Source organism: Periplaneta americana, chromosome 8, assembly GCF_040183065.1.
Source record: "Periplaneta americana isolate PAMFEO1 chromosome 8, P.americana_PAMFEO1_priV1, whole genome shotgun sequence".
NCBI lineage: Eukaryota > Metazoa > Arthropoda > Insecta > Blattodea > Blattidae > Periplaneta > Periplaneta americana.
In genome coordinates this window covers 83130267-83155187 of record NC_091124.1, presented here as the reverse complement: position 1 = coordinate 83155187, position 24921 = coordinate 83130267, and the positions used below count along the sequence as shown (strand labels likewise).

Here is a 24921-nt window from a genome sequence, read left to right as displayed (position 1 = left end):
TACAGATGTAGATTGATCCCGCTCACATTTCACGCGCTTTGTTAACCACTAATCAAGTCACAATTAGCACGATATTAAATGCATCGATGTCCATAACCGTAAAGGTAAATTGGTAACCATGAAAACGTAACAATATCATTTCGTCATACTGTGTTGTGTATTTCAGCGCTCTACACTTTGGATAAGCCGAGACATAGATGGGAGGGCAATATTAAAATATATTTGAGAGAGGTGGGATATGATGCTACGGACTGGATTAATTTACCTCAGGATAGGGACCGATGGTGGCTTATGTGAGGGCCGATTTCTGTGAAAGCCATTTATAAGTAAGTAGGCTAACAATTTAAACAAGGCGAATTTCTTTCTGTGCGATTTCACCGAATTGAATGTATCGAATACAAATTATACAAACGTACGTACCGGTACCTATATGAATCTATCTTACGCTTGAAATATGAAATTTTCTTATTTAGATCTGATATGTGGATACGATTTAGTAATTTAATTGTGCAATTTGTACCATAATTCGTGTTGTGTAACTTTGTATCTTGAAATAAAATATGCGGTATTGCAATCCCTTTGTTAATGACAGAATTAATGTTGTCTTACTAAAACAAATGAAAAATATTTTACAATTAATAAAGGAAAATTATATGAAGTATGAAATAATTCTTATACTATGGAGCTTCGATGTAAAACAATAACGTGATGTACTAAAATGCTTTTCACCCAACCCAGGTATGGGACTATTGTTTGAAACTTGAGATACTATTCCCAAATGAATAAGATTATTTATGCTACAGAAATATTATGCATCAAGTAAAGAAGCGAACTGTGAAGGAATCGCTGCGGTTCGCAGGCAGGTCTGCTTGGGCTCCGCGGGCTAGCGGTCTCGATCTCTGTTGGGCTAGAGTTCATTGCCTCGAGCTCGAACTCTGAAGCAAGAGTTCACGAGGACCGCGGGTAGGCTTACTGCTGTACAGGTAATCGGCTGAAGGACCACGGTTTACCCGTGCTCAACTCTTGGCCTAGCGAAGAAGTTCTGTGAATCAAAGTTCACGTGTTCCAAGATGAAAGTGGAAGCAATATTGATGTTCTCAGCTATGAACATGATGACTTCTCAACATTAGCTATTAATGTTCTCTTTCTTCTTGTGGTTCTACCGAATACAATTTAATTTTGTAGCTTATGATTTTCAAATGCAGGTTAATGTTGTTATGTTTACAGTATGTTTGATATCTACCCACAATTTGTTCTAGTTACCGTTGCTTCAGGATGTAGACTACCTTTTTAACAAGGTATCTGATGTTTACGTGTCGCGCGTATAACTGTAGAATCGCCGTTTGTACTCGTATTTCCGGACGATTTTTTCAATGTGTTCTAAAACGTCCGAAAGTTTGAATGATGCGTTCTAATGATTTTTTTGAAAACGGAAGTGCCACACTTCCACATAATTTATTAGTACTCTTCACTCTATTTGTCTCTTGGCCAGTCTACCTGGTTGGCGAGTTTGTATAGCGCTGGCCTTCTATGCCCAAGGTTGCGGGTTCGATCCCGGGCTAGCTCGATGTCAAGTGTGCTTAAATGCGACAGGCTTATTTCAGTAGATTTACTGGCATGTCAAAAAACTCCTGCGGGACAAAATTCTGGCAGATCCGGCGAGACATATAACCTCTGCAGTTGCGAACGTCGTTAAATAAAACATAAGATTTTAACATTTCTCTTGGCCATAGACATTCCTAAGTGCGGGCGAAAATCTTGGAGCTAGCCCTCTTCAGTCTCTTGCTAGACGGTCTCTTGCATATGTTTTGTCAATGTATGCAAAAAGATCTTGGATATCATCTTCACAACTGTCTGCTATTTGGTTTAAATTATCTTCTACATCTTTCAATGAAACAAGAGGAAGGATCAGAAGGCGACAAAAGCCAATGCGAATTATATTATTCATGAAATATTTTTGAAGTCTAAGATTTACTGCGTGACGCCAAATGTTTTAACGAAAAAGACATCCCTTTACCATACTATTTGGGAACGATCCTTGAGCGGCTTTTATTGCACTAATTTTTAATTCCACGAAGATTAATTGTAGTTTTAAATCCGAGTTTATTCCTTGTGCTGTAATTTTCAAATGCTGGAATATACTTCTTTGCATACTTTCGTCTTTTCTAAGGAAAGTGCATATAGGTCTACTGTATAATCGCAAAGAGTTTCTTAAGCACAATTCCATTGACTATGTTTAACTGTAAAAATTGAGGAGACATTTTATTACTTACAGACATTAGACAGCTAATAAAATGGACGTAGGTCCTAATGTAGAATGGACTTTGTATCTGTGAACGAAAAGTTGTGGTTAAGTTGTTACTTATGGTAGTAACTATTTCTCCTCATCGTTGTCATCTTTTATTCTTAATGTCCTCCACATCAGCATCACCCCAGCTCTGTCTTCTATTCCCTTACAAACGCTCAGTAAAGATACATTTTATATGCAATAGTAATGTTGCTTTTTAAAATAGAATTGCATATTTTAAATTCCTTGAAAAGGAAATACAGAACATTAACATTAATTATAATTAACACAACTTGAAACTGAATTTTTATGTAGACACTTTTTTATTTGTGAATACAGTATTTCGTTCTAATAATAATTTAGCATACGTAATGTAAGTACCTTTCGCTCACTTTAAGTTACTGTGAAGGAAACTGTTTATGCGTTACTATCCGTACTACTGAATTTATACCAGAATTTACTGCTCTATATCGATAAGCTATACCTTTTAGATAAATGCAATGTGCTTTTCTTTGCCCGCGGAGTAGAAGCTAAGGACGATACAAGCCTGCATGATATGTTGACATTAAACTCTGATGGCGTTGAATGATATGGAACGCAGAAGTACAAAAAAATGGGTGCCAGAGATACTGGCAGGTGAATTTTGTTAACCTGAACTACAGAGCGAGTTACTCACCGCTGTTATCTCTGTCGCAAGTAAACTGCAGCTGGAATGGGTGGGATATGTGATGTTTATTGACTTTACTGGCTTTGAGCCAGAGGCCGTTTTAGGGTCTTATACACGCAGGATGCCCTCTCCAGCCATTGTACATATATAGCCATATAAATATATATTTACATATATGACACTATTTCTGGCTTAAGTGCCAGTAGGTGTGTGGGTGCGGTGATTGGCTTTTTATTTATTTTATTTTATTTTTTACTTTATTTTTTTTTGTTTTAATTATTTTGGTGTAGACCTAATTCGTTAATTTGGAATGCTTAAGGAATGGTGAACGGGACAAGAGTTCGGGGTAAAAGATATCAGTTGATAGACAGCATTAAAGTATTATATGGGGAGATTAAGAGGAAAGCAAGAAAGGGAAATGCTGGGTTTGCAGTTAAAGACCTGCTCTTGGGCAGAACACTGTGCATACATACATTTTTGAGTTTCCCCTTCCGGTGGCAGAAGCGTCTGAATCGTTCTGGAGACTTTCATGGTGTGGTGTTATTTTATTCATCTGCCTCTCTGTTGCTGTCGTGTGTCCTCTCAGACAGTATTCAAATTTCCAACACGTGTTTGTGGTTTTGTTTGTGTGTTTTAGTTTGGTGGTGGGGGCTGGTGGTAGTTGTAGAGGAGTTTCTCCAGTGTTGTTCTGTTGTTTGTGTTCGGGGGATTTGCGAAGATGTGTTGTGTATATACGCGATTTACTGCCGAATGTGTGTATTTCCTGTTTATGTTGTTTAGGTGTGTGAAGAGTGGCTTTGTTTTTGTGGTAGTGTAAACTGTGTTATTTCTGGTGCGTCTGTGCAGGTGGAAGATTTGGCGGAGAATTCTTCTTTCGCGTGCTTCAAATTTCAATTGGGTCGTTGGAGGGGCTTGTGCGAGGAAAATGGAGGGATATATGCATAGGGATCTAACCAATGCTTTGTATAGGTGGAGGAGTGTTTCGGTTATACAACCGGGTCGATTGATGCCACTTAGGTAGCTTATTGCTCTGGTGGCTGCATTATATTTCCTCCAGGTTTCTTTAGCTACTTCGGTCCAGGAGAGTTTGGAGGTGAGTATTCCTAGATAGTGAGATTCCGCTGGAGTGGAAGTTGAGTGTTGGCTATAAAAATAAATATATAGGCCCGAGCACCAAAGATGTTTTATAGTTTAACCTAGACTCACTAAGAGCGCTGTTCCTCGACCCAAAATTGAAAACTTTCGCGCATCGCCATCTTGAGGTCAAGAGATATGTGACTGCTCACGGTCGACTTTAGTTTTACCCAAATTACAAGCTTGGGGGGGCAAGAGGAGTAGAATATTCTACTCCTCTTGCTTGGAGGTAAAGGGTGTTTGCTACAATTAGAGTTAGGGCCTACTTTCATTCTATATCTTATGATATAATAAATAGTTTTGCAACGTGTAAAGACTGGGAAAACAATTTAATAAAATCAACCGAATCATACTCGTTCATTTATAGGCAATCTTGCGGGTCGCATTTAAAAGAACCTAGGAATATTAATATTTTCTTCAGTATATTTGCTAGGCTTCTTGTTATACGTACATGACAATTTTGCTTAGGTTATTCCTTCTAGGAATAGCTCAAGTGTTTTGAATTTAGCATACATAAGGTCTTTATTTTAGATTAAGTTACTAGCACATATTTGACGAAATACTAGGTTTTTCCACTTCAGTTCAACTGATTTATGCAAATGAAATTTTGACAGCTGGCGATTGCAATTTAACTTATCGCCACGCCCACTTTGTTTTGGGCGCTTAAGTTAATGGCGGACGGTCAATTTTCTTCAAACATGGTGGCGCAATGGCCACTCTATATCTCTCTCTTTCTAACTCGTTGCGTGAGAACCATCACCGTAGCCAACACTGCACCCAGCTTGCTAGCCAGCTAGGAAACACGCAAGAAAACAAGCACCGTCTGAACCGGGCTTTAGGCACGATTTGGCCCTTTGTGCGCTCTTATATGCGATTACTGTCCAAGTCTGATAGGTTGCCTGATGGGCCATCCTACCTCAGCCACTGATACAGCCTGGTTCCGTTTCATGGAGAGTAGCCTGATAAGTCCCAGGGGACAGGAGTCCCAAGCCATCCCCCTCGTCGTCGGCTAACAAGTGGGCCATCCTGCCTCAGCTTCTGATTGCTGCCGTCCGCACACGAGTAGCCTGATAAGCCCCAGCGGCCAGGTGCTTCAAACCCTTCCTATATTAGCATCGGAAACCTGTACTATTCGCAGACTTCACCCCAACCTGCGGATTATAGGTGAAATGAGTGGAGAGGTGGAGAGTGTTGGTGGAATTACAGATGGAAATGGGAGTATCCCGAGAAAAAACACCCTGCTTTATCTATCACAAATTCCATGGATCGAACCCGAGGCGCCTGAATGGAAGACCAGTGCACTAGCACTTGAGCCAATACACGGCTCTAATTCTCTTTCCTAAAAGTCTTACCTCTCCCCAAGTAAAAAATAACTTCAGCATTGGATTCAGAATGTAAGAAATATGTTTATTATGTTAATGCGTCAAAATCGATTTCTGAGAAAAATAGCAGATTTTGGAAACAAACCAATTTATTCATACGCTGAAAATGCTAATTGTTAATAATTATGCAGTGGATTACACACCAGGTTTTCTGATGCATTTCTAATGGGACCAGATATTGACGAATGATATGCCATTGTCACAAACAATTTCCTTAATTAGTTCCAACATATCTCATCTTTTATTTCTTCAGTCTTTATGAAAGTGGAATATTTTAATATTAAACATTCAATTCTCACATGTTCTTTGGTAATGCTACTCTATTATTTTCTTAAATCTTAAACTCAGGAGGGGGCAACTGCCCTACATTGTCCCTCCCCTCCAATAAAAATATTACACTAAATGAAACTTAGCAATGATACGCAATAAAGTTATAATACACTCAGGGACAAAAAAAACCGGACACTTCTATATTTGCTTGTATTTTGTTCCCAATTATTTCAAAATTAAACAAAACCCATTTAAACAAAATAATGTTTCATTTAGCACCTTATACGACAACATTTGAAAAAAATCTCCAGGTTTTGAGAAAATTTACAAAAAATTACAAAGGGCGTATAACTATGGCATCTTTTGGTCTAACTGTTTTTTTCGTTTTATGGTGCCTTAAACATTAAAAACTCTTTTTAGTAACGGGTATTACCCCCTCTGGCTTGAATAACTGCATCCACACGTCTTGGCAGGCTCTCAATTTGGTTAGCAATGTCTTCTTGAGGAATAAGTTCCCATTCTTCGCCAAGTGCTCGCCTCAACTCTTGTAACGATTCTTGTCTCGGTCGTCAATTCTTAACACGCCGTCCCAGCATGTCCCACACGTGTTCAATTGGGTTCATGTCTGGACTCCTTGCTGGCCATGGAAGAACATGGATTCCCACTTCTTGGAGATAATCTCCGACCGCATGGGCAATATGCAGCCGTGCATTATCATGCATTAAAACAAAATTATCGCCTACAAATTGGCCAAATGGCACAACATGATCAGCCAAACATTCATTTATATACCTATCAGCAGTTAGTCTTAGTTAGTTTTCAACAAAAACCAACTCTGTACGAGCATCCGTACGCACTCCTGCCCAAACCATCACTCCACCACCTCCATAGGGCACATTTTCGGAAATGCAACACTGTGAAAATCGTTCTCCCCTCCTTCTCCAAACTCTTTCACGTCCATCAGGTGAGCACAGATTGAAACGGGACTCATCGGTGAACAGAACACAGCTCCACTGTCCATTTCTCCAATCCCTGTGATCATTTGCAAAACGCAGTCGTTCAACTCGATGCATCCTGAGAAGTCTGGGACCAGTTGCAGGTCTACTTGATATCAGTCCACTTGCTTTCAATCTCCTTCTAACTGTTTTGGCCGAAATTGGGGGTCCATGCATGTTAACAAATTGCTGGGCTACACTAGTAGCTGGCAGGTTGCGCTCCCTAAGAACTCTCAACACCATATACCTGTCTTCATTTGGATTTGTAGCTCTTGGACGACCCGAACCTGGTCTTCTGGTATATTCTAGGGTCTCTCTATACCAGACGTCTCAATAAGGCCTTCTCAGGCACTTCCTCCGCTTTCTCTTTTTCAATGTAAGAATGGAACAAGATGCGGGAGCAGTTCGTGTATCTCCGGATGACGTCATTGACCGCGACGTTTGAATAGACATCTGCAACCGCTACGATGTAACAGTCAGTCATTGTGTCCATCTCCGAGGAAAGAATGTTCTTATTACCGCAAATGTATGAAGAAATAAAAACTTTCATAGGGGAAGCGAAATTGTGGGAGACGCAAGTTTCAGTGGGTAATTGTTACCACTTTATTGATCTAAAATTGTTACCTGATTTGAATCAAGACCAGTGTAACAAATATAATGAAATACTCAAGGACTTGGGAAAAGAATTTCAGACCAGATTTAAGATTTGAATAGTTCTAATTTTAAAAAATTGCTTGTGAATTTCTAAGATGTTTAGGTTATTTTTAATTATTGAAAACATTACGAAATATATTATTTAACTATTATTGTAATTAATATATTAATATTAGAGTAACGTAAGAATACTTACTTTAACAACCAACAAGTTTAATTGTAATTTTATTATTATTATTTAATTGAGTTTTATTTTATTAAATATAGTATAAACTTAAAAAAAAGAGCGATACCAAAAACCTTTACTAGAAATGAAATATTGTTATTGTTTGGTCAACTGTCCGAAGACAGGTCTGAACCTCACAAGTGATACCAACAAGGCACCACTTATGAGTCAACTAGGCCAGGAAATAATGGAGTAAGGTGGCCAGTTCCTTGTGCTTAAATAATTACGTAACATGTATGGTTCTTCATGCTTCAGATGTCTTCTTTTTACTCATTGATAATATATAATTAGAAAATAAATGTATTATTATTATTATTATTATTATTATTATTATTATTATTATTATTATTATTATTATTGAAAACTACTTAAGAAATTCCTTCCGAAAACAACCGTCTATTGTGACAGTACAACTCAAAAGTGCAGCTTTGTGGCATTTCTCCCGCGACAGTTACAACTTAGCTCGCTCATGCTTGTAACATTAATCAGCGATCGGCTATCTTCGGGTATTGCGCTTATCTCTTCATCTGACTATGTTATCTATACTCGCTCTCTGTGACAACTTTTATGCGTTGGCCTTGAGACGCCTGCTCTATACCGTTTTATGGCATCATGGGTTGTGCTTCTAGCCACATTCATAACATTTGCAATGTAACGTACACTGCGTCCATCATCGTAAAGGGCTACAGCTCGAGCCACATCTTCAGGTCGCATCTTGATTTAAGACAAATGTTACAACCCCACTTAAACTCAGAAAATGTAAAAATAAAGAAATATAGAATGATAACGATAATGAAGCACAAAATGGTTGAGACAATATAGCTGAGACTCCGAAAGCAAAATTGGAATATTTGGTTGTAATGGCTTGTTTATAAAACAATCAACAATGTATACACGTCTCCATAACAACAGATGGCTACCATAATATTGTATGAGAAGATAATGTTTTGCAAAATACCAGCAAATATTAAAGTGTCCGGTTTTTTTTTTGTCCCTGAGTGTATTTCACTGAGCTCCATACACTGAAACAGAAAACCCGAACATACATTACGGCCAAAGTCATTACGGCCCAACGAGCAGAGAATGTATTCTGTGCTCGTTGTTACGGCCAGTGTATGCAACTCGTTGGTTTTACAGATGGCTACACTGTTATGGTTTTATTATCTATGTCAACATGGCTGTTTTTTCAAAATGACGGGTATCATTATGTGGTTTTTATGCACAGTATGATTGACAGGGTTTTAGCAGTGTTATTTTGTCACTTTAGGGCCATGCTGTACTGATAGGATTTCGTAAATGTATTGATAGGTGAGTTTGTTATAGTAACAATTGAGCTAACCTCCAGAATTCTTATAGGTTAGGTTAGGTTAGGTTCTCATTAACTGGACTCCAAGACCCCTGGTGTCGCTCAACTTATCAAACTTGGTGGAGTAAACTCAGCTCATTTTCCTGTAATTTACTACATTACATGCCTTTTATAAACGTATGAAGTTTTTAAGCCATTCTCGGTGGTTTAATTCGCATGTTCACTTGTTCAAATTATGGTTGAGAGCGATGGATTTTACAGGGCGATAAAACTCCTTGCGTGACTTCCTCCGGAAGCGAAATAAAACTTTGAATCTCGTGTCGTTCCGTATGAGTTGGGGACATGCTCATCCCTCATCTAACCCACTGTGATCATGTCACAGTCCTCGCCTCCTGTCATTTATCTATCCCCTCCTCGAACCCACAGTCCTCGCATTTGCCCACATCGTGCAGAATATTCGAGGACTCCAGGCAAAATTTGTCAGTAGTTTATCGCGTACATTGAAAACGTTAAATAAAAGTTGTGGTTAAGCTAGTGCTGAGTTCGGTTCCATTCTTCTCCGCTTACGCATCTTCAACTGTCTTATCATTCATACCAAATATGTAAATAACACGTTTTTCAGTCATTTGAGATTGTCCACCAGGAAAGTTCTTATTGTGATGTATGAGTTTGCAGTTAAATTTTTGTACTACCAAACAATAAGGAAGTGCCACGAGACGAATGTACCAGATGTAGCAGAGCCCACTATCGTGATTGGTTTTCATACCTCAGGGAGGTGTGTAGAAGTAAGAAAATGGAGTGTTATAACGGATTAGGTTAGGTTAGGCTTCTATTATGCCTTGCATATACGAATATGTGACAAGTTGTTACTAGTACCGGTTCTCTTACTAGGCCAACTACTCCTATTCCCTTTCCTTGTCTGACTAACTTTCAAATTATCATTGCTATACCTCACACAAGTCACGAACGAAAACATTTTCATTTAAGTCCAATACTAAAAAAAATGATGGTTTATTTAACGACGCTCGCAGCTGCAGAGGTTATATCAGCGTCGCCGATGTGCCGGAATTTTGTCCCACAGGAGTTCTTTTACATGCGAGTAAATTACTGACATGAGCCTGTCGCATTTAAACACACTTAAATGCCATCGACCCCACAACCTCGAGCACAGAAGGCCAGCGTTATACCTACTATGCTACCCAAGCCGACTCCAATACTCGGATAGGCTTACAAATTGTCATAATAAGATGTAATAATAAGTTTAAATCTCCAGAAGAACTACACCAAAGAGGTAGGCTATATTTTTTTCTTTTGGAATTAGCAAGTTGTTTCATACTGTAGGCCTATAGGCTACAGTGAAAGTGTTACGTAATGATACTTGTAACCATAGCTGTAGCCAGAACTTTTCATATGATTGTGCAAAGGTAATTCAACTCCTCTCTCTCACTGTAACATTCCCATGTGCATTGGTCCTACCAGATGGCATATGAAACTTAGCAAAAACTATTTCGAGATACAATATAGGCCTAACACTTTATTATAGCTGTTTATTTCTTTAGGCCTATAGCAGACAAAGTGGCGAAAATATAAGCTTATTCAGATATATTAAAGAATATTTAAAGAAATGGGTAAACTTTTGTTGATAATCTTTTTTAGGGTGTGCAAAGCCCTATAGCTGTGCCTATGTAGTAACTTACAGTATGTGTGTATTCGTAGATAGATGATAATATATAAGTTAATAGGCCAAATATATAGGTTAAATAAAGAAAACATGGAGATAAATAAAATTGAGAACAAGAAGAAGAAAGATGGAAAATAGAGGAGATAATAAAACGGAAGAAGAAAAAGAACGAAACAATATAAAAATAAACTAAGTGCAATGTTTCGGATAGGTCTTGACTAGACGAATCCGACAATACTAGTTTATTCGACATACGACCACCCACTGACGAGATATGGCCCCCTGCAACTCTCAGAACATTGTGCTACAAAGTCATTTTCCGCAGGCACGTAGTGACGGAGAAGAGGAGTAGAGAGTGATGTATAACAAACTTCAGTCCGTTGGCGACATAACCCCAACACAACCATTTGTTTTAGTTTAGCGATTTAGCAAAAGTGAACGAAACAAATCACTAGTAAAATCGTGACGTCAGGTTTCATTACATGGCACAGTCGAGAATGATTTTAAGACGTATTTACGTCAATAAATAAATAAAATAAATAATTCACTAGTCTGTTATGCAAGTGGTCACTTGCCAGACTTGCTGAGAGATGGCAGGAGTGCCAGTCCCCTAAGTTTGATTTGCTCTGTAAAGTACCTAAATCTCATAAGTGTATCCAGGTCTTCTTATGCATCTCATCTTTGCTGTTTATAGTTTCTAGTGGTCAGTGCTGTTTTTAGCCGGTTGTTTAGCATTATTGTGATACTTGAATGTAATATAATTTTCCGAGACAGGTTATAAGCCAATTACCAGATGATGTAGTACAGATGTTGCGTTATTTTTCTTCTGGTCACTGACTGTTGAGTTTCAATTAGCTTATCTTGGTTACGGACGGCAGAGTACTAAAAATCAAAGCAAAAGATATCTTGCTATCTTCGGATAGGTTCAGACATACTTTTTCTCAGAGATTAGTACCTGTCTTCCTACTCACCACAAACTGTGACGTTGCACATAGGCAGAGAGATAATAAAATATTAGTAGTGAAGCTGCCATTTTATCTTCTACAGTGTTTCCTCTGTTGTTCTGTCGTGACTCAGGTCCAAGAGAACATATTACACATCACAAAGTGTGTTCACTACAAATTCCATTTGGACTGGCCAGAATTTGAACTTGGGTCTCTAACATGAAAAACAAATACTTTAGGTGAATGCAAATGATACACCAGTAATTACATTAAGTTAATCTTTATATTCTCTAGTTACTCATATATTCTCTAAAGCTATATTATACAACTCCCATTCTGGCATTTGTTACGAAACTTTGATAATATATCTATTTACTTTAAATAATGTTCATTTGGAACAACAATTTGAATACAATAGATATGACAGATATGGGAAAGAATACATGGCTCGCCTGGTGTGTTTCTTTTTCTTACTGGTACTTTCTAATAAAAAATAATTTAGACCTATTAGGTCAGGAATCCAAGTAAGTATTCTTTTTAAGAATACACAGTTTATATCACTGGCGAAGCTAAGGCGTAAATATTGGGTAGGATGAAGAAAAATCTTCTTAGTACCTAATATTTTTTTTAATACAGCAGATGTTTCTTGGTATTTTATCAAAATTTTTTGTGACACAGACCCCCACAAGAAGATGATGACCATTCATTTTCACCCTCAAACAGAATACAGGCATAACAATATAACTTATTTGTCTCAGAGCACCCTGTTAGCCGAGCATATTTCTTATACTATGAAAACTGAAAATTTATATTTTGTCTTCTTCCATCCACTATTTGAATATGTAAATGTGGTGTTGATCTTCTATCTTTGTAAGCACATTTTGTTTGATACATCTAACTTGAAAACGGTTTCTCTTTTAATTCTACAAATAATGACTTCAGTGTTCCCTCAGTATGAGCCATTTTGAGCAAAATTAATATGTAACACACACACATGCATACACTTGAAGAGTCCACTGCAAGAATGATGGATGTCACTTTCTTGTCGAAATTGAACCAAGACTGTCGATGCACAGCTTAAAACATATAGAATGTACATACAGAGTTATATGGCATTAACACTGATAGTCATTGTCCAGTAATGATCGGAAAATCACAGTTAAGCTTTGAGCGCTAAGCATTTCAAACTTTCAATTGCTTCTCCTGCAAAATGTATTCCAAATGACATCCATCATTCTTGCAGTGGACTCTTCACTTTTGATTAAACTAACATTCAACAATGCAGTGTACAGTGCATTCATAGAAGACTAATAAATTGCAGTGTATTATTGTAACAGAAGGCTAGCCTTTCGTATGGAGATGTGGTAAATTGATATCCCCTCCCCAATCCCCCCTCAAGCTTACTAGTCAAGGTCGTAGCTACAGATCACACACAGAAAGATGTGCAGCTCACAAGCAAACGTTCTGATGGGGGCATATAAAAAAGTTAAATTTTTTTTCTTTCACCATGTTAATAATGTCGAAAGAAGTGCTTATACAAATTTTGGCCACTCGACCGCAATTACGAGACAATCCAGAAAGTGATTTTCCCTGGGGCCGTTTATAGAAAAAAGCAGAATTGCATGAAAATATTTATTGAAACAGATACAGTAATTGTTGCGCTATTTGTCAACATATCCCCCACTGGAATTCAGACTTTTCTCATACCATAGGATCTTATTTTTGTGTCGTAGAAGTCAGCCGCCTCAGATCGGAACCAGCGTTTGACTGCGTCTGCACCTCTCTCTGTCGAGCCCATGATATGAGAAATGTCTCAATTCCGATGAAAAATATGTTGAAAAATAGCTCAATAATTGCTGTGTCTGTTCCAATAAATTTGTCCAACGAAATCGTGTTTTTTTTTTCTGTTAACGGCCCCTGGCGAACTTATTTTTTTATGGCCCTCGTAATTGCAGTCGAGTGGCCAAAATTTGTATAAGCACTTCTTTTGACATTATTAACATGGTGGAAGAAAATATTTTATTTTTTTTATCTGCCCCCATCAGAACATTTGCTTGTCATTGCTTAAATGATGCCAGTATAGGATGCCAGGACGACTGTAGAGCCATCTGTGGGTGTTTCCAAATCTGAAGTCAGTAACAGCATTTACTATCTTACCACCCACCTCTCTTGCTGTATCAGTAACAATATTCACTACTATACTAGACCATTTTATTCACTACTGTAATGTACAGTACCATTAATTTATATTGCATTTCGATTATAATTTTATCCTCCTTTTCCCAGCCCTCTTGTCGGTAACAATCGTCAGTAGTTCTCAGCTTGATATTTCGGGTTGGAAAAGGAATGGAAAGGGCATGTTCTTTATAACTCTTAGGAGATGAAATGTCTTATAGCTACATGTTCTTTTATATTATTCAACAGACTATCAGGGAAGAGTTGATACTGGTTTTTTAAATGAAAATGTATTTACTGAAATTATAAATTTAAATTAAATGTAATATAATAATATTATTGATATGCTTCAAACAAACAAATGCAAAAGAATTAAATACATACCTAATATGTGTAGGCTGAAATAGTAGGGACCCATAATTGGATTTTTTCACTTCCCGAAAGATGTTGAGAGGTATGTAGTATTATTTATTTAATGTATTTCTTTAAATTACTTCCGTATTTGGACCTACAGAGTATAATACAACCGTGTTTTTGTTTTTAGTTGAATCTAACATTGAAACATACGATTAGTTGCATGCCTTTTAATAATGCAATAGTGAAACTGTACCAATACACGTTTCATGTTAATAAACAGAAAAAGGTTTTACGAACTTATATAGGACTACTGTTACTAGGTATAATAACTCAAATTGTTGGGCAGGCTAACAAGCAAACATTCTCGTGAGGGCAGATGAGAAAGTTAATTTTTTTTCCTTTCACCATGTTAATAATGTCAAAACAAGTGCTTATGCAAATTTTGCCACTTGAGCAATCAATCAACTTATGTATCCCTATGTTGTAGAAGTCTGCCGCCTGGGATCAGAACCAGTGTATGACAGCCGTCTGCACCTCTCTGTTGATCCCACGGTATGACAGATGTCTCAATTCTGATCGGAAATATGTTGAAAAATAGCTCAACAATTGCTGTATCTGTTTCAATAAATCTTACCATGAAATTGAGTTTTCTTCCTGTAAACGGCCCCAGGGAAACTAACCCTCTGTATGGCAATCATAATTGCGTTGAAGTGGCTAAAATTTGTATAAGCACTTGCTTTGACATTATTAACATGGTTATCCTGACAACGTTTTTTAGTTCGTTTTAGCATTCAGCTTTTTGCATTGTTTGTGTTTTTGAAGAATTTTGGTTAAGGGTGCAAATAGCCATAGTGGCTGACGCGCCCTTTTTGAACCCCACTAATTATTAACATGGTGGAAGAAAGAAAATTAACTTCATTGCCTCCATGAGAAAGTTTTCTTGTAAGCCTCTTAAGAGCTTTGCCACAGATATATATTCACATTTCATATTAATTTATGTTACCTTGTGCACTTGTTGATATATATTTAAACATTTACAATATTTTTATTTCTAGGGCCTCATTATCACCTGGAATATGGATGAAAACAAATGCAAACCATTAATAGTTCTTCCTTTGGAAGACAACATTTCTATGATTCAGAAGTGCCATCTACCAAGATCATATTCAGATGTATTTAATTTTAAAACAGGATCGTACATTCTTCTTCGAATTTCGAAAGTTAGCAGATGTGTATGTAAATTGTATTGGAGAAGTGATGTATATAATTCAAGTTGTTTCATTGACGATAGTGTTATTTCAATTAGTGACTGTAAAAGGACAACATTTGGTTTACCATTAGAAGCACCTCAAAGGACGTATAACAACATCACAGTCGAACAAGTACAAGCCCTTCCACGTTGTGTTGCTGTTAAACACTTGAGTGTATCATTAGTTTTCGAAAGTGTAACTTGTAATAAGAGATGGAAAGAAAAACCTGCAGAGCTTCTTGACATTGTGAAGAACTTACTGGAGTTTTTTATGCTAGTAACAGATTCCATAGTTTATACCAAAAATTTAAGTAACTCACAAAAGTTTGGTATACATTGCATTGTGGTTCATGACATTGGAACTGATGTAACAGTAGGGAGAGTAGTATCTGGAACAAATGTACATATAACACATAAGCTGAGTAAAGTTTGGCTAGAGCAATTTCAGAATTCTAGTGATAAACCACCTCTGAGTGGACTTAGTAGTGCATATCAAACACTCCACGAAGTAATTTCTCATCATAAACTGTATCGACAAACTGCAGAGGAATTGGGAATCAACTCTTGCAGTCAGGTGAGCTTATGTAGAACCATTGTGTGATCATTGCCAATATTGCAATTACACTAATTCTGTTTATCTTTTCGTCTATCACAATCCTGTAACATGCATTCCACAAATCAGTAGAGAAGTTGTTTGTAAATATCCACATAATTGATTGGAGGGAACATGCACTTGCACGATGTTTAAATGTTCTGTATTCTAATTTTACCACACAGGGTCATTCCATAGTGACACACACAACACTTTTTAAGTAAATAACTATGATCTTCACAGGATATTTAATTAAATAGGCCTACTTAGTAGTTCATGAAAAAAGGCATTACTGTCTCTTAACATAAGTATTCCTAAATATAAACACAAATTCTTAATGAAAAGAAATAATTAATAAAATGTAAAATATATGAAATATTGTATGGTGTAACACGAACATTTTCTTGCCACTTGATTTATTACCAAAATGGAAAATGTTCATATTAGTGTGCCAAATGACAAATGCATTCAGTTGTTTTCCAAACAATTAAGACACTTGTGTAGTACATGTAACTGTTAAATCACAAACTTTAAAAAAAATTAACAGTGCCATTAAGAAATAAAATATTGCAAATATGTTGTGACACACGAACATTTCTGTCATGTTGGTTACTAATTGTTTTAAATGACCTATAATACATCACTTCTTGTGAAAGACTTCTACACTATGCCTACAGTTCTTATTATACAAAACAACACTAGATTACACTAAAATACACTTTCAAATTTAAAATATCTATGGTTGTTTACAACCATATGTGGTGATATTATTTCCTGTGTAATGTCATGTGATGAATATACCAATATGTCAGCCATTTGTAGTACTTCCCTTCCTTGGACATCACAGACACTTTAAATTCTTCACCACCACAAGCTTTTGTAACTTCACCTGTATATTTGATGTCTTTTTTCTTTTTACTTGGTCATTTAACGACACTGTATCAACAACTAGGTTATTTAGGTCAATGGAATTGGTGATAGCGAATGGGTATTTGGCGAGATGAGGCTGATGATTCACCATAGATTACCTGACATTCGCCTTACGGTTGGCGAAAACCTCGGAAAAAACCAACCAAGTAATCAGCCCAACTTAAATTATTGAAAATACTATAAAAAATATTCAAAGTGTATAAATATTTATATCAGTAAAACAACTAATACAGATTTAAAAGGCCTATCTTTTAATCTTTTAGAATTGCTAAATGATACCTAGGGTAAAACTTAAATAATGTCATTAAATAAAACCATTTTAAATTAATATCAGAAATTTATTACCATTTACTTAATATGCAAATAATTACACTAATTTATTTATACATAGGCCAAGTGTGGTGGTTGCCTACTTATCATAAAAATGTACTGTATAAGCTTGTTTTTATATTAACTAAATTAACATACAGTAAACCAATTTTTGTAAGTTTTTAATTGAAGGAATTAAAAAAATAACAAATATTTTATACGAACTTTAGGCATAAATTAAATGTTTAATGCTAATTTTAGGTCTACACACTATATTTTTACAACAATTGTTGTTTAGCCAACTGTCCAAAGACAGGTGTGAACCTCACAAGTGATACCAAGAAGGCACCACTTATGAGGCCACAAGGCTAGGAGATAATGGGGTAGCATGGCTAGTTCCCCCTTACAACAGTTATGGAACACATATTTTCACGAGTATTTAACCTACAGTATATGTACAGTAGTGGCAAAAAAAAACCGGACCGATCCTTGTAGCTGATTTCAGAGCCTTGTTCACTCTAGAGCACGATAGACTGGTAACTAAGACTTTCGTGGTTCGAATCCTGTCTGGGAAGGAAACTTCTTTTTTTTTTTTTTGTTCCTTATTCAAATTTATTCCCAATACTTTTCGATTGGTAAAATTCATGTTCTGGGAATAATAAGTTAATTAAGTAGTAAAATATCACTGCAATCGAAAAGTAGTGGGAATAAATTTAAATAAGGAACAAAAAAAAGTTTCCTTCCCAGGCAGGATTCGAACCACGAAAGTCTTAGTTACCAGTCTATCGTGCTCTGGAGTGAACAAGGCTCTGAAATCAGCTACAAGGGTCGGTCCATTTTTTTTGCCACTACTGTAAATTGAAAAAAAAAAAACACACAGGTGCGTGTGCACACACACACACACACACACACACATACACATACACACACAATAAATAAACAATAAGTATTTGAAATTCCACTACTAATTATGTTTAAGCGTAAAGACTTCCAATAACAACAAAAATTGTAACTGGATTTTAGGATAAACTAGTGACACACGAACATAACATTTCTGTTTGTATGTCACAGTCACGTGTTTTTCTTGTAGAATTTATACATAAATCAAAATGTTGTCCACATAAGAAGTTGATTGTTATGTGATGTGTCTCACATTTACATTTATGAAACATTAAAAAATGAAATGGTTTTGAAGAAATATAAACAAATGTCCATTTGAGCGTGACACACGAACTCTCAACTTTTCTTTGTAATAATTGTAATCAAGCACGAAATAATCATTGTATTGCGGTTTCTATGCATTACAATTATTAACAAAGGTCAGCACTTCATTATTAATTTAATTTAACTACAGAAGTAATGATTTATTTGCCTTAAATGTGCATTCAAATATGTGATTTCTAATAGATACTTTTGCGCTCTTGAACCACAGACTTCTTTGTGCTTTTTCTCCCACATACATGTTGTTACACAATCAGTGTGTCAGATTACAAAAATTCGGATCATAACGAAAAAAATGACATATAACAAGCAGAGATTCGTGAGAATTTTATTTTTCGTGAAAATGTCGCATTTTCATGGAATGATCCTACATATATTTCTTCAAACTTTCGGGAACAGCTATTCAAAAGTCAATGATGGAAATGTGAAATAGTTACTGTTAAAATGTTAACTACATATAATACACCACAGAGTTTTTTTTTTCTATTATTATTCTATAATACCAGTACTGGCATATACAGAGGAAAAAGAGCTTTGAAAAATCATCCCCTACATACACACATAATATCCATATGTGACTATAAACATTGAATCTAAAATAACACATAATTTTATAACACTTTGACAGAACCTTCATTATTTTGAAAAGTATGTTATTGCAATTGGTATAGCATGTATTTATTTTAAAAAGTATCATCTTCAGTGTTCCAGAATTTGATGCAAGTTGTTCAGTAAATATTGTACAGGTATGGAATTAAAATTTGGAGCAAGTCTTGATGGGAGTCCACTATATGTAGGCAACAATTTCGCATGACTGTCCACAAGTAGCATATATACAGGGGATCTTGTTTACTGCACATGCACAGTGTGTTGTAAGCAAAACTTATACAATAAGGGAGCTCCAAATTTTATTTCCATATCTGTACATGAAAAGTCAGTATTTTTTACTGTTAACATGACATATTGTTTTCACATTAACTCGATATTTCTCTTCAAACTAGGCTATGTGTAATGTAGCTAATTTATGGAGGAAAACACTCTTTCAATTGATGCATTGCTGCCAGTTAAGCGTAATACTGTAGAAGTTCAAACATTTTTTTTTTAAATGTTACCATGCGACACATTAGTTTCTTTTCATTTCATTTATTGTAGTCCATAGATCTTACATTAGCATTGAAGATTAAAGATGTGTAACAAGTCAAGATTTTACAAGATTACAATTTTTTGGCGAGATAAAGTACACACAAACTTCAGACTATTTCCTAAAGGGATAATTTTTTCCCCCCGCAATGGTAGGGTCTTTAACTTGCTATTATTTATCCTGATATAAACCTGGCTCATAGATGTCACTAGTGCTGAAAAATGTAGACCACTTAGTTCATCAGAGATTATCCAGAGTGCACTGCAGGCTGTGGGTCTACATTGCACTCATGATGATGATGATGATGATGATGATGATTATGATGATGCTGTAAAATAATTGTTAACATGTCACATGAGAACCTGAGAATGTGCAGAAAACCCCTGTGTTTTCTGGACTTATTGGCTTGCCTAATACAAGTTATAAATTCAAGCTGAATTGACTGGAATTTGAACCTGGGCCCCCTGGATTATAAGCCCAGCACTCTAGCACGATGGTGAGAGAAATTATGTGTCTTTTTGGCAATAGTTCAAGAAAATTATTATAAACAGTAATATTCACATTATAAGGAAGCTGAATTGCTATGAATCACGTAATATGAAAAGTGAGAAAGCATGTGTCATTCTTGCAACACTCGCTTTTTACTAACATTTATTATATTTAATGTTCACTATTTCCATATAAATTAACTCAAAATCTATCCAGTGTTTAGGAGAAATCACTGCACACACATAAACAACATGCCCAAAACCATTTTTTCAATATCAGAAATGCTGGAAGCATGTAGCCTATTTCCATGTGAAAACCTCGAAGTGGATTTTTTGACACAATATTTTCTCATTCCTTATACTTCGTATATTTATTTATTTCTATTTTTTTGTTTGTTGCTGCCAGAAAAAAGGAAAACATGAATGGCTTCCTCTAATTATAAATAATTTGATATATTACACTCTCTCTTCATCTGCTCTGAAAAGTGTAATAGTAATTCAGTCTCTTTCCTTTTATTAGGTGCTGCTTGTTGGTCCTTCAGGATGTGGCAAGACAACTTTAGTTCGCAACTTGGCTGCAAATTGTGGAGCAGTGTTAGTTTCAGTGCTAGGTCCAGAAGCTTTTCAACCAAAACCTGGAGACACTGAAGCTTGGTTGTTAAATATTTTCCAAGAAGCATCTGACCTAGCAGAAGAAAGTCTTGGCATAGATAGTAAGTAAAAGTGTAAAGTTACTATTATATTTAATGGATCATTTAAATACTCAGATATGTGATTATTGAATGAATTTTGCTCAGAAATTTCCTTATGTCATACATGCTATAATTTCTCATAGCTTCCTGCAGCAATGATGTAATCCACATTCCGTTGAAGAAAACTCCACATGTCAACAAATGCACATGTCTGAAGCTCTTCCTATTGGCTGCAGAACAAAGAACCTCTTTATAGCACCTAGAATGCGACATTCAATAGTTTCCTGTCTGAAAGTGCAACCTTTATATATTTTCGAAGTCTTAATGGAAAATTTGCTGTTTTTCTAAACACCCAGTAAAAAGTGATACAAATTCCTAAGATTGCTTTATTTGAAAGGAAAGTGAAGGGTCCATATACATGGGTGATCTATATAAACCTTTACTGTTTTAATCAGTTTAACTTCCGAACAAAAACAGCGAACCTGTGAATTCATTGCTGAATTATACAGCAATTTTGTTGTGGGAGAATCCATATGTCCCTCCATTGGAAGTGTCCTCCACCTGCATTCAAACAGAATTGCACCCATTGTACTATATTTTGTGACATATGCTGAAGTGTATGGTTGTCGGTGTTGTTAACTTCATTCCTGATGTTTTCTTGGAGCCGAGTTAGTGTCCTTGAATGATTTGAGAGAGAGAGACCAAACTTTTTCATCATTAATTTGTTACCAAATTTGTAACACATAGAAACAACATTAGCTAAATCATTCACGCCTTCAATATTGTTAAATAACATTAATAATAATAAGGCCTGTAGCATACAGCATCAGACATCCTCTCTTGAATGGAACAATTCTGTCTTAGACAGTCGCAACAGAATTTTCACCATGATGTATAGTACGTAGGCTAGTTAGTTTTTCCACATACTGCAACTCTCAACTGTGACGTGACATTAGTGATGAAATCGCTGCAGTAAGCTGTTATTTCATGTGCTTAGAAAAAAAATCACGTGAATAGAAGTTGTTAGGTTCATCCTCTGAATCAAAAAAGAAAAATGTACTTGAACCTATCAATGAACTGCGACAAGATTCGAACAAATTTCGAAAGTTTACAAAGTTCAGTGTCGAAAGTTTTGATTACAACTTGGAGATTGTGAGAGACAGTATTCAGAAAAGCAATACGAACTTAGTAAAATGCATATCACCGAAAGAGAGATTTTAAATTCACTTGAAAAATACTCGTAAATACAATGTAAGAATTATCTGCAAAAGGGTATCTGTCGGATACAGGGAGGGGAGAGCCATTAATCCTTCTCATTGAAGGCTTTAAGGAACCAACCTGGACAAATACCCTATGTCCCATCCCTACCTTCCCGTGGTACAGCTGTTAGTAAGCATAATTTTACGAGCTGAACTAAAGGGAGGGGCTACTCATCAATTAGCACTGGTCAGCTTGATGAGTTAATGACTGAATTTGGTATAATTTTCCTCTTTTCAATACCTAATTCCCTCTTTACCCTTTCCTATTCAGTCCTCTGACTGAACTCTTACTTTCTTCGACCCCGATGGCATTAGAGCATTCGAGGCCTAGGGGTTCATTTCACTTTCCTTCCTCCTCTTTCTACTTTTCTGTTCCTAGTGCTGACCTGCTATGGCACTAAAATCGTCCTCCAGTGACTTAAGGAGGGGAAGCTGGTGATCAACAAGATCTCCCAGCTAGGTCCAATGGACCCGTCAACCAACAGCAGGTGTGGTCCTCCAGACATTTCTGGGGGTTGTGTGTGAATGAAGTAGCCACCAAAACGTTAAAATATGGTGTTCACTTAAATCGGCTACAACTTGCCATTTTCACAAATATTGGAGTGCAAGAGGTCAAATGACTTTATTGTCAAATGCCTGGCATCAGAAAACAACAACAATAACAATGTAAGAATTATACCACTGAATATAACCTACACTCGACATAAAGTAAATCAGGTTCAGTAAGCAAACAGCAGATTTTACACATGCACAGAATTAAACACCACCACATTGGATGGTCCATTCATCTGAGATGGGTCTTCTGATGCAGTATGCCGCTGGTCTAGAGAAACAGTGTTAAGTATACAGGAATTCAGGTACTTAAGACTGACCTGCCTCTATGTGTACTCTATCAATCTGTGGAATATGATTCATATGCAGAGATGAAAACAATTATAATGCAGCATTTTTCTGTTTTTTCCTATAGGTGTGTGTATTTTGTTGTTGGATGAAGTAGATAGTCTTTGTCCAAGAAGGAGTGGAGGAGGATTGACTCCATACCAAGCACGAGCTTCAACACAACTGCTCACACTTCTAGAACATATAGATCGAGTCAAAGGATTGATTGTGATTGCCACTACCAACAGACCGAATGCTCTAGACCCAAAAATACGCAGACCAGGTCGCCTGGAAACAGAGGTATTAGGTGTGCTACGAATATATTAAATTTATTGCATGTCTAAACTCAGATCATTAATTCAGCTGTAACCAAGAGTTCAGAAAAAATGCACATATCTATTGACCCATTGCCATTCTGTTCTACTACCATTCTTTGTATTTCCTATCATTTGCATCCATGTAGTTCATAGTGTTTCCTTCTTCATTCTTAAAGGTGGCATCCATTCGTAATCTCTCCTTTACATTCTCTTTATAAAAATTTTTTAAACATGTTCATATTAGAATTAGGCTTTTGGGTAATTCACTGTGTCCTGGATTACCCAAAAGCCTAATTCTAATCTCATATGTTCACATTTTGCTGACTATAATAATTTATTAAGATTTGTACTTTGTTTATACAGCCAATGCTGACATACTGCGAAGAAATTTTAATTACTTCACCTTTCATAAACGACATAGAATATGTTCAAAACCAAGCTCTCAGGCTCATTACTGGTGGAATCAAAACAACTCCAATAGATTCTATGAGATTCCTCACTAATATTAACAGCATCAAAATGACAATAGAAGAAAAAGCACTGGTTCAATATGAAAAACTTATCAGATTACCAGGAAACAATTGGCATTCATACAGTCCTCTCTGTAGATTGAAAAGTCAAAACAGTTTCATATCCATTGTTCAAGAATTAAAACAGAAAATCAATATCCCAAATTTAAAAGAAAACTTACAAATTAAACCTAACCCTTTAACTCTATTAAATATAGAATATAATCTAAATTTAACAGAAGAAATACTGAAATAAGAAGTAAACACTGAAATACTGAAACAATTGTCTTTAGAGACAATTAATATTAGGTACCCTCCACAAAACTGGCTTCATTTATACACCGACTGATCCTTGATCTCCAGAGAACAAGGTGCCAGTGCAGGTGTTACGTGCTGTCTTTTCTCACGTTATAGATCTCTTGGATATGAACAACAAATTTTGATGGCGAAATCATTGCAATAAGTGAATGTCTCAGGAATCTTCTATGCCACATCAATAAATTTAGGAATGCAGTTATATTGTCAGACTCCAAAGCAGCTATTCTATCAATCGTCTCTAAACACACACCTTCATCTCAAACAGCAGAAATAACTAAAATGCTCTCTCAATTAATATCACTCAATAAAAGAATTGTATTCCAATGGATACCATCCCATTGTGGAATCCTGGGAAACGAGAATGTGGATGCTTTAGCAAAGAAGGGCAGCACTGCTACTTACAGACCTGTTACTAAATCTACATATTACTCTGTGAAAAGATTTATTAAATCAACATACTTAGACTTCAACAAACAAAATTTGATAACACAATCCCAAGGGAAAAAATGGAACTCTCTGCATCAAAATCCACAGTTAATTCCCGATTTACCACGAAAATCGTCTGTAGCTGCATTTAGATTGGCAATAGGCCATGATTGTTTGGCCAAACACCTGCATAGAATTGGAATATATCAGTCCCCTAACTGCCCATTGTGCAACTCAAACCAAGAAATGGATTCGGAACACATCAAAATCTTTGCTTCAGTGGCTGGTCATGATAATATCTTTGAAAAATATTGGAGTGCAAGAGGTCAAATGACTTCATTGTCAAATGCCTGGCATTAGAAAACAACAACAACAACTTTCATTTTGACCTCTAATAACAAAGGAATGCATTTTTGGGTACTAAAAACTAGCTATAGTTATAAATGAGCAAGCAGTACCCTCACTTTGATATAAATAGAGCTGCCGTGTTTGAAAGCGATAATCAATTGTAGC

The 24921-nt window shown here is 36.2% G+C and overlaps 1 protein-coding gene across 6 annotated transcripts in view; it reads left to right on the top strand.

The window, feature by feature from the left end:
• Window positions 1-24921, top strand: part of LOC138704823 (ATPase family gene 2 protein homolog B-like) — a 463635-nt gene that overhangs the window by 403544 nt on the left and 35170 nt on the right. For 4 of the 6 annotated variants that reach the window (XM_069833110.1, XM_069833108.1, XM_069833109.1 and 1 more), the window contains 3 exons: window positions 15134-15901; window positions 20529-20721; window positions 22927-23138. In XM_069833110.1, the coding sequence (XP_069689211.1) occupies window positions 15134-15901; window positions 20529-20721; window positions 22927-23138 (1173 nt within the window). Of the gene's footprint in view, window positions 1-8776; window positions 8924-9002; window positions 10213-15133; window positions 15902-20528; window positions 20722-22926; window positions 23139-24921 lie in introns of those variants that run through there. The other 2 variants (XM_069833111.1, XM_069833113.1) reach the window with 2 other exon arrangements.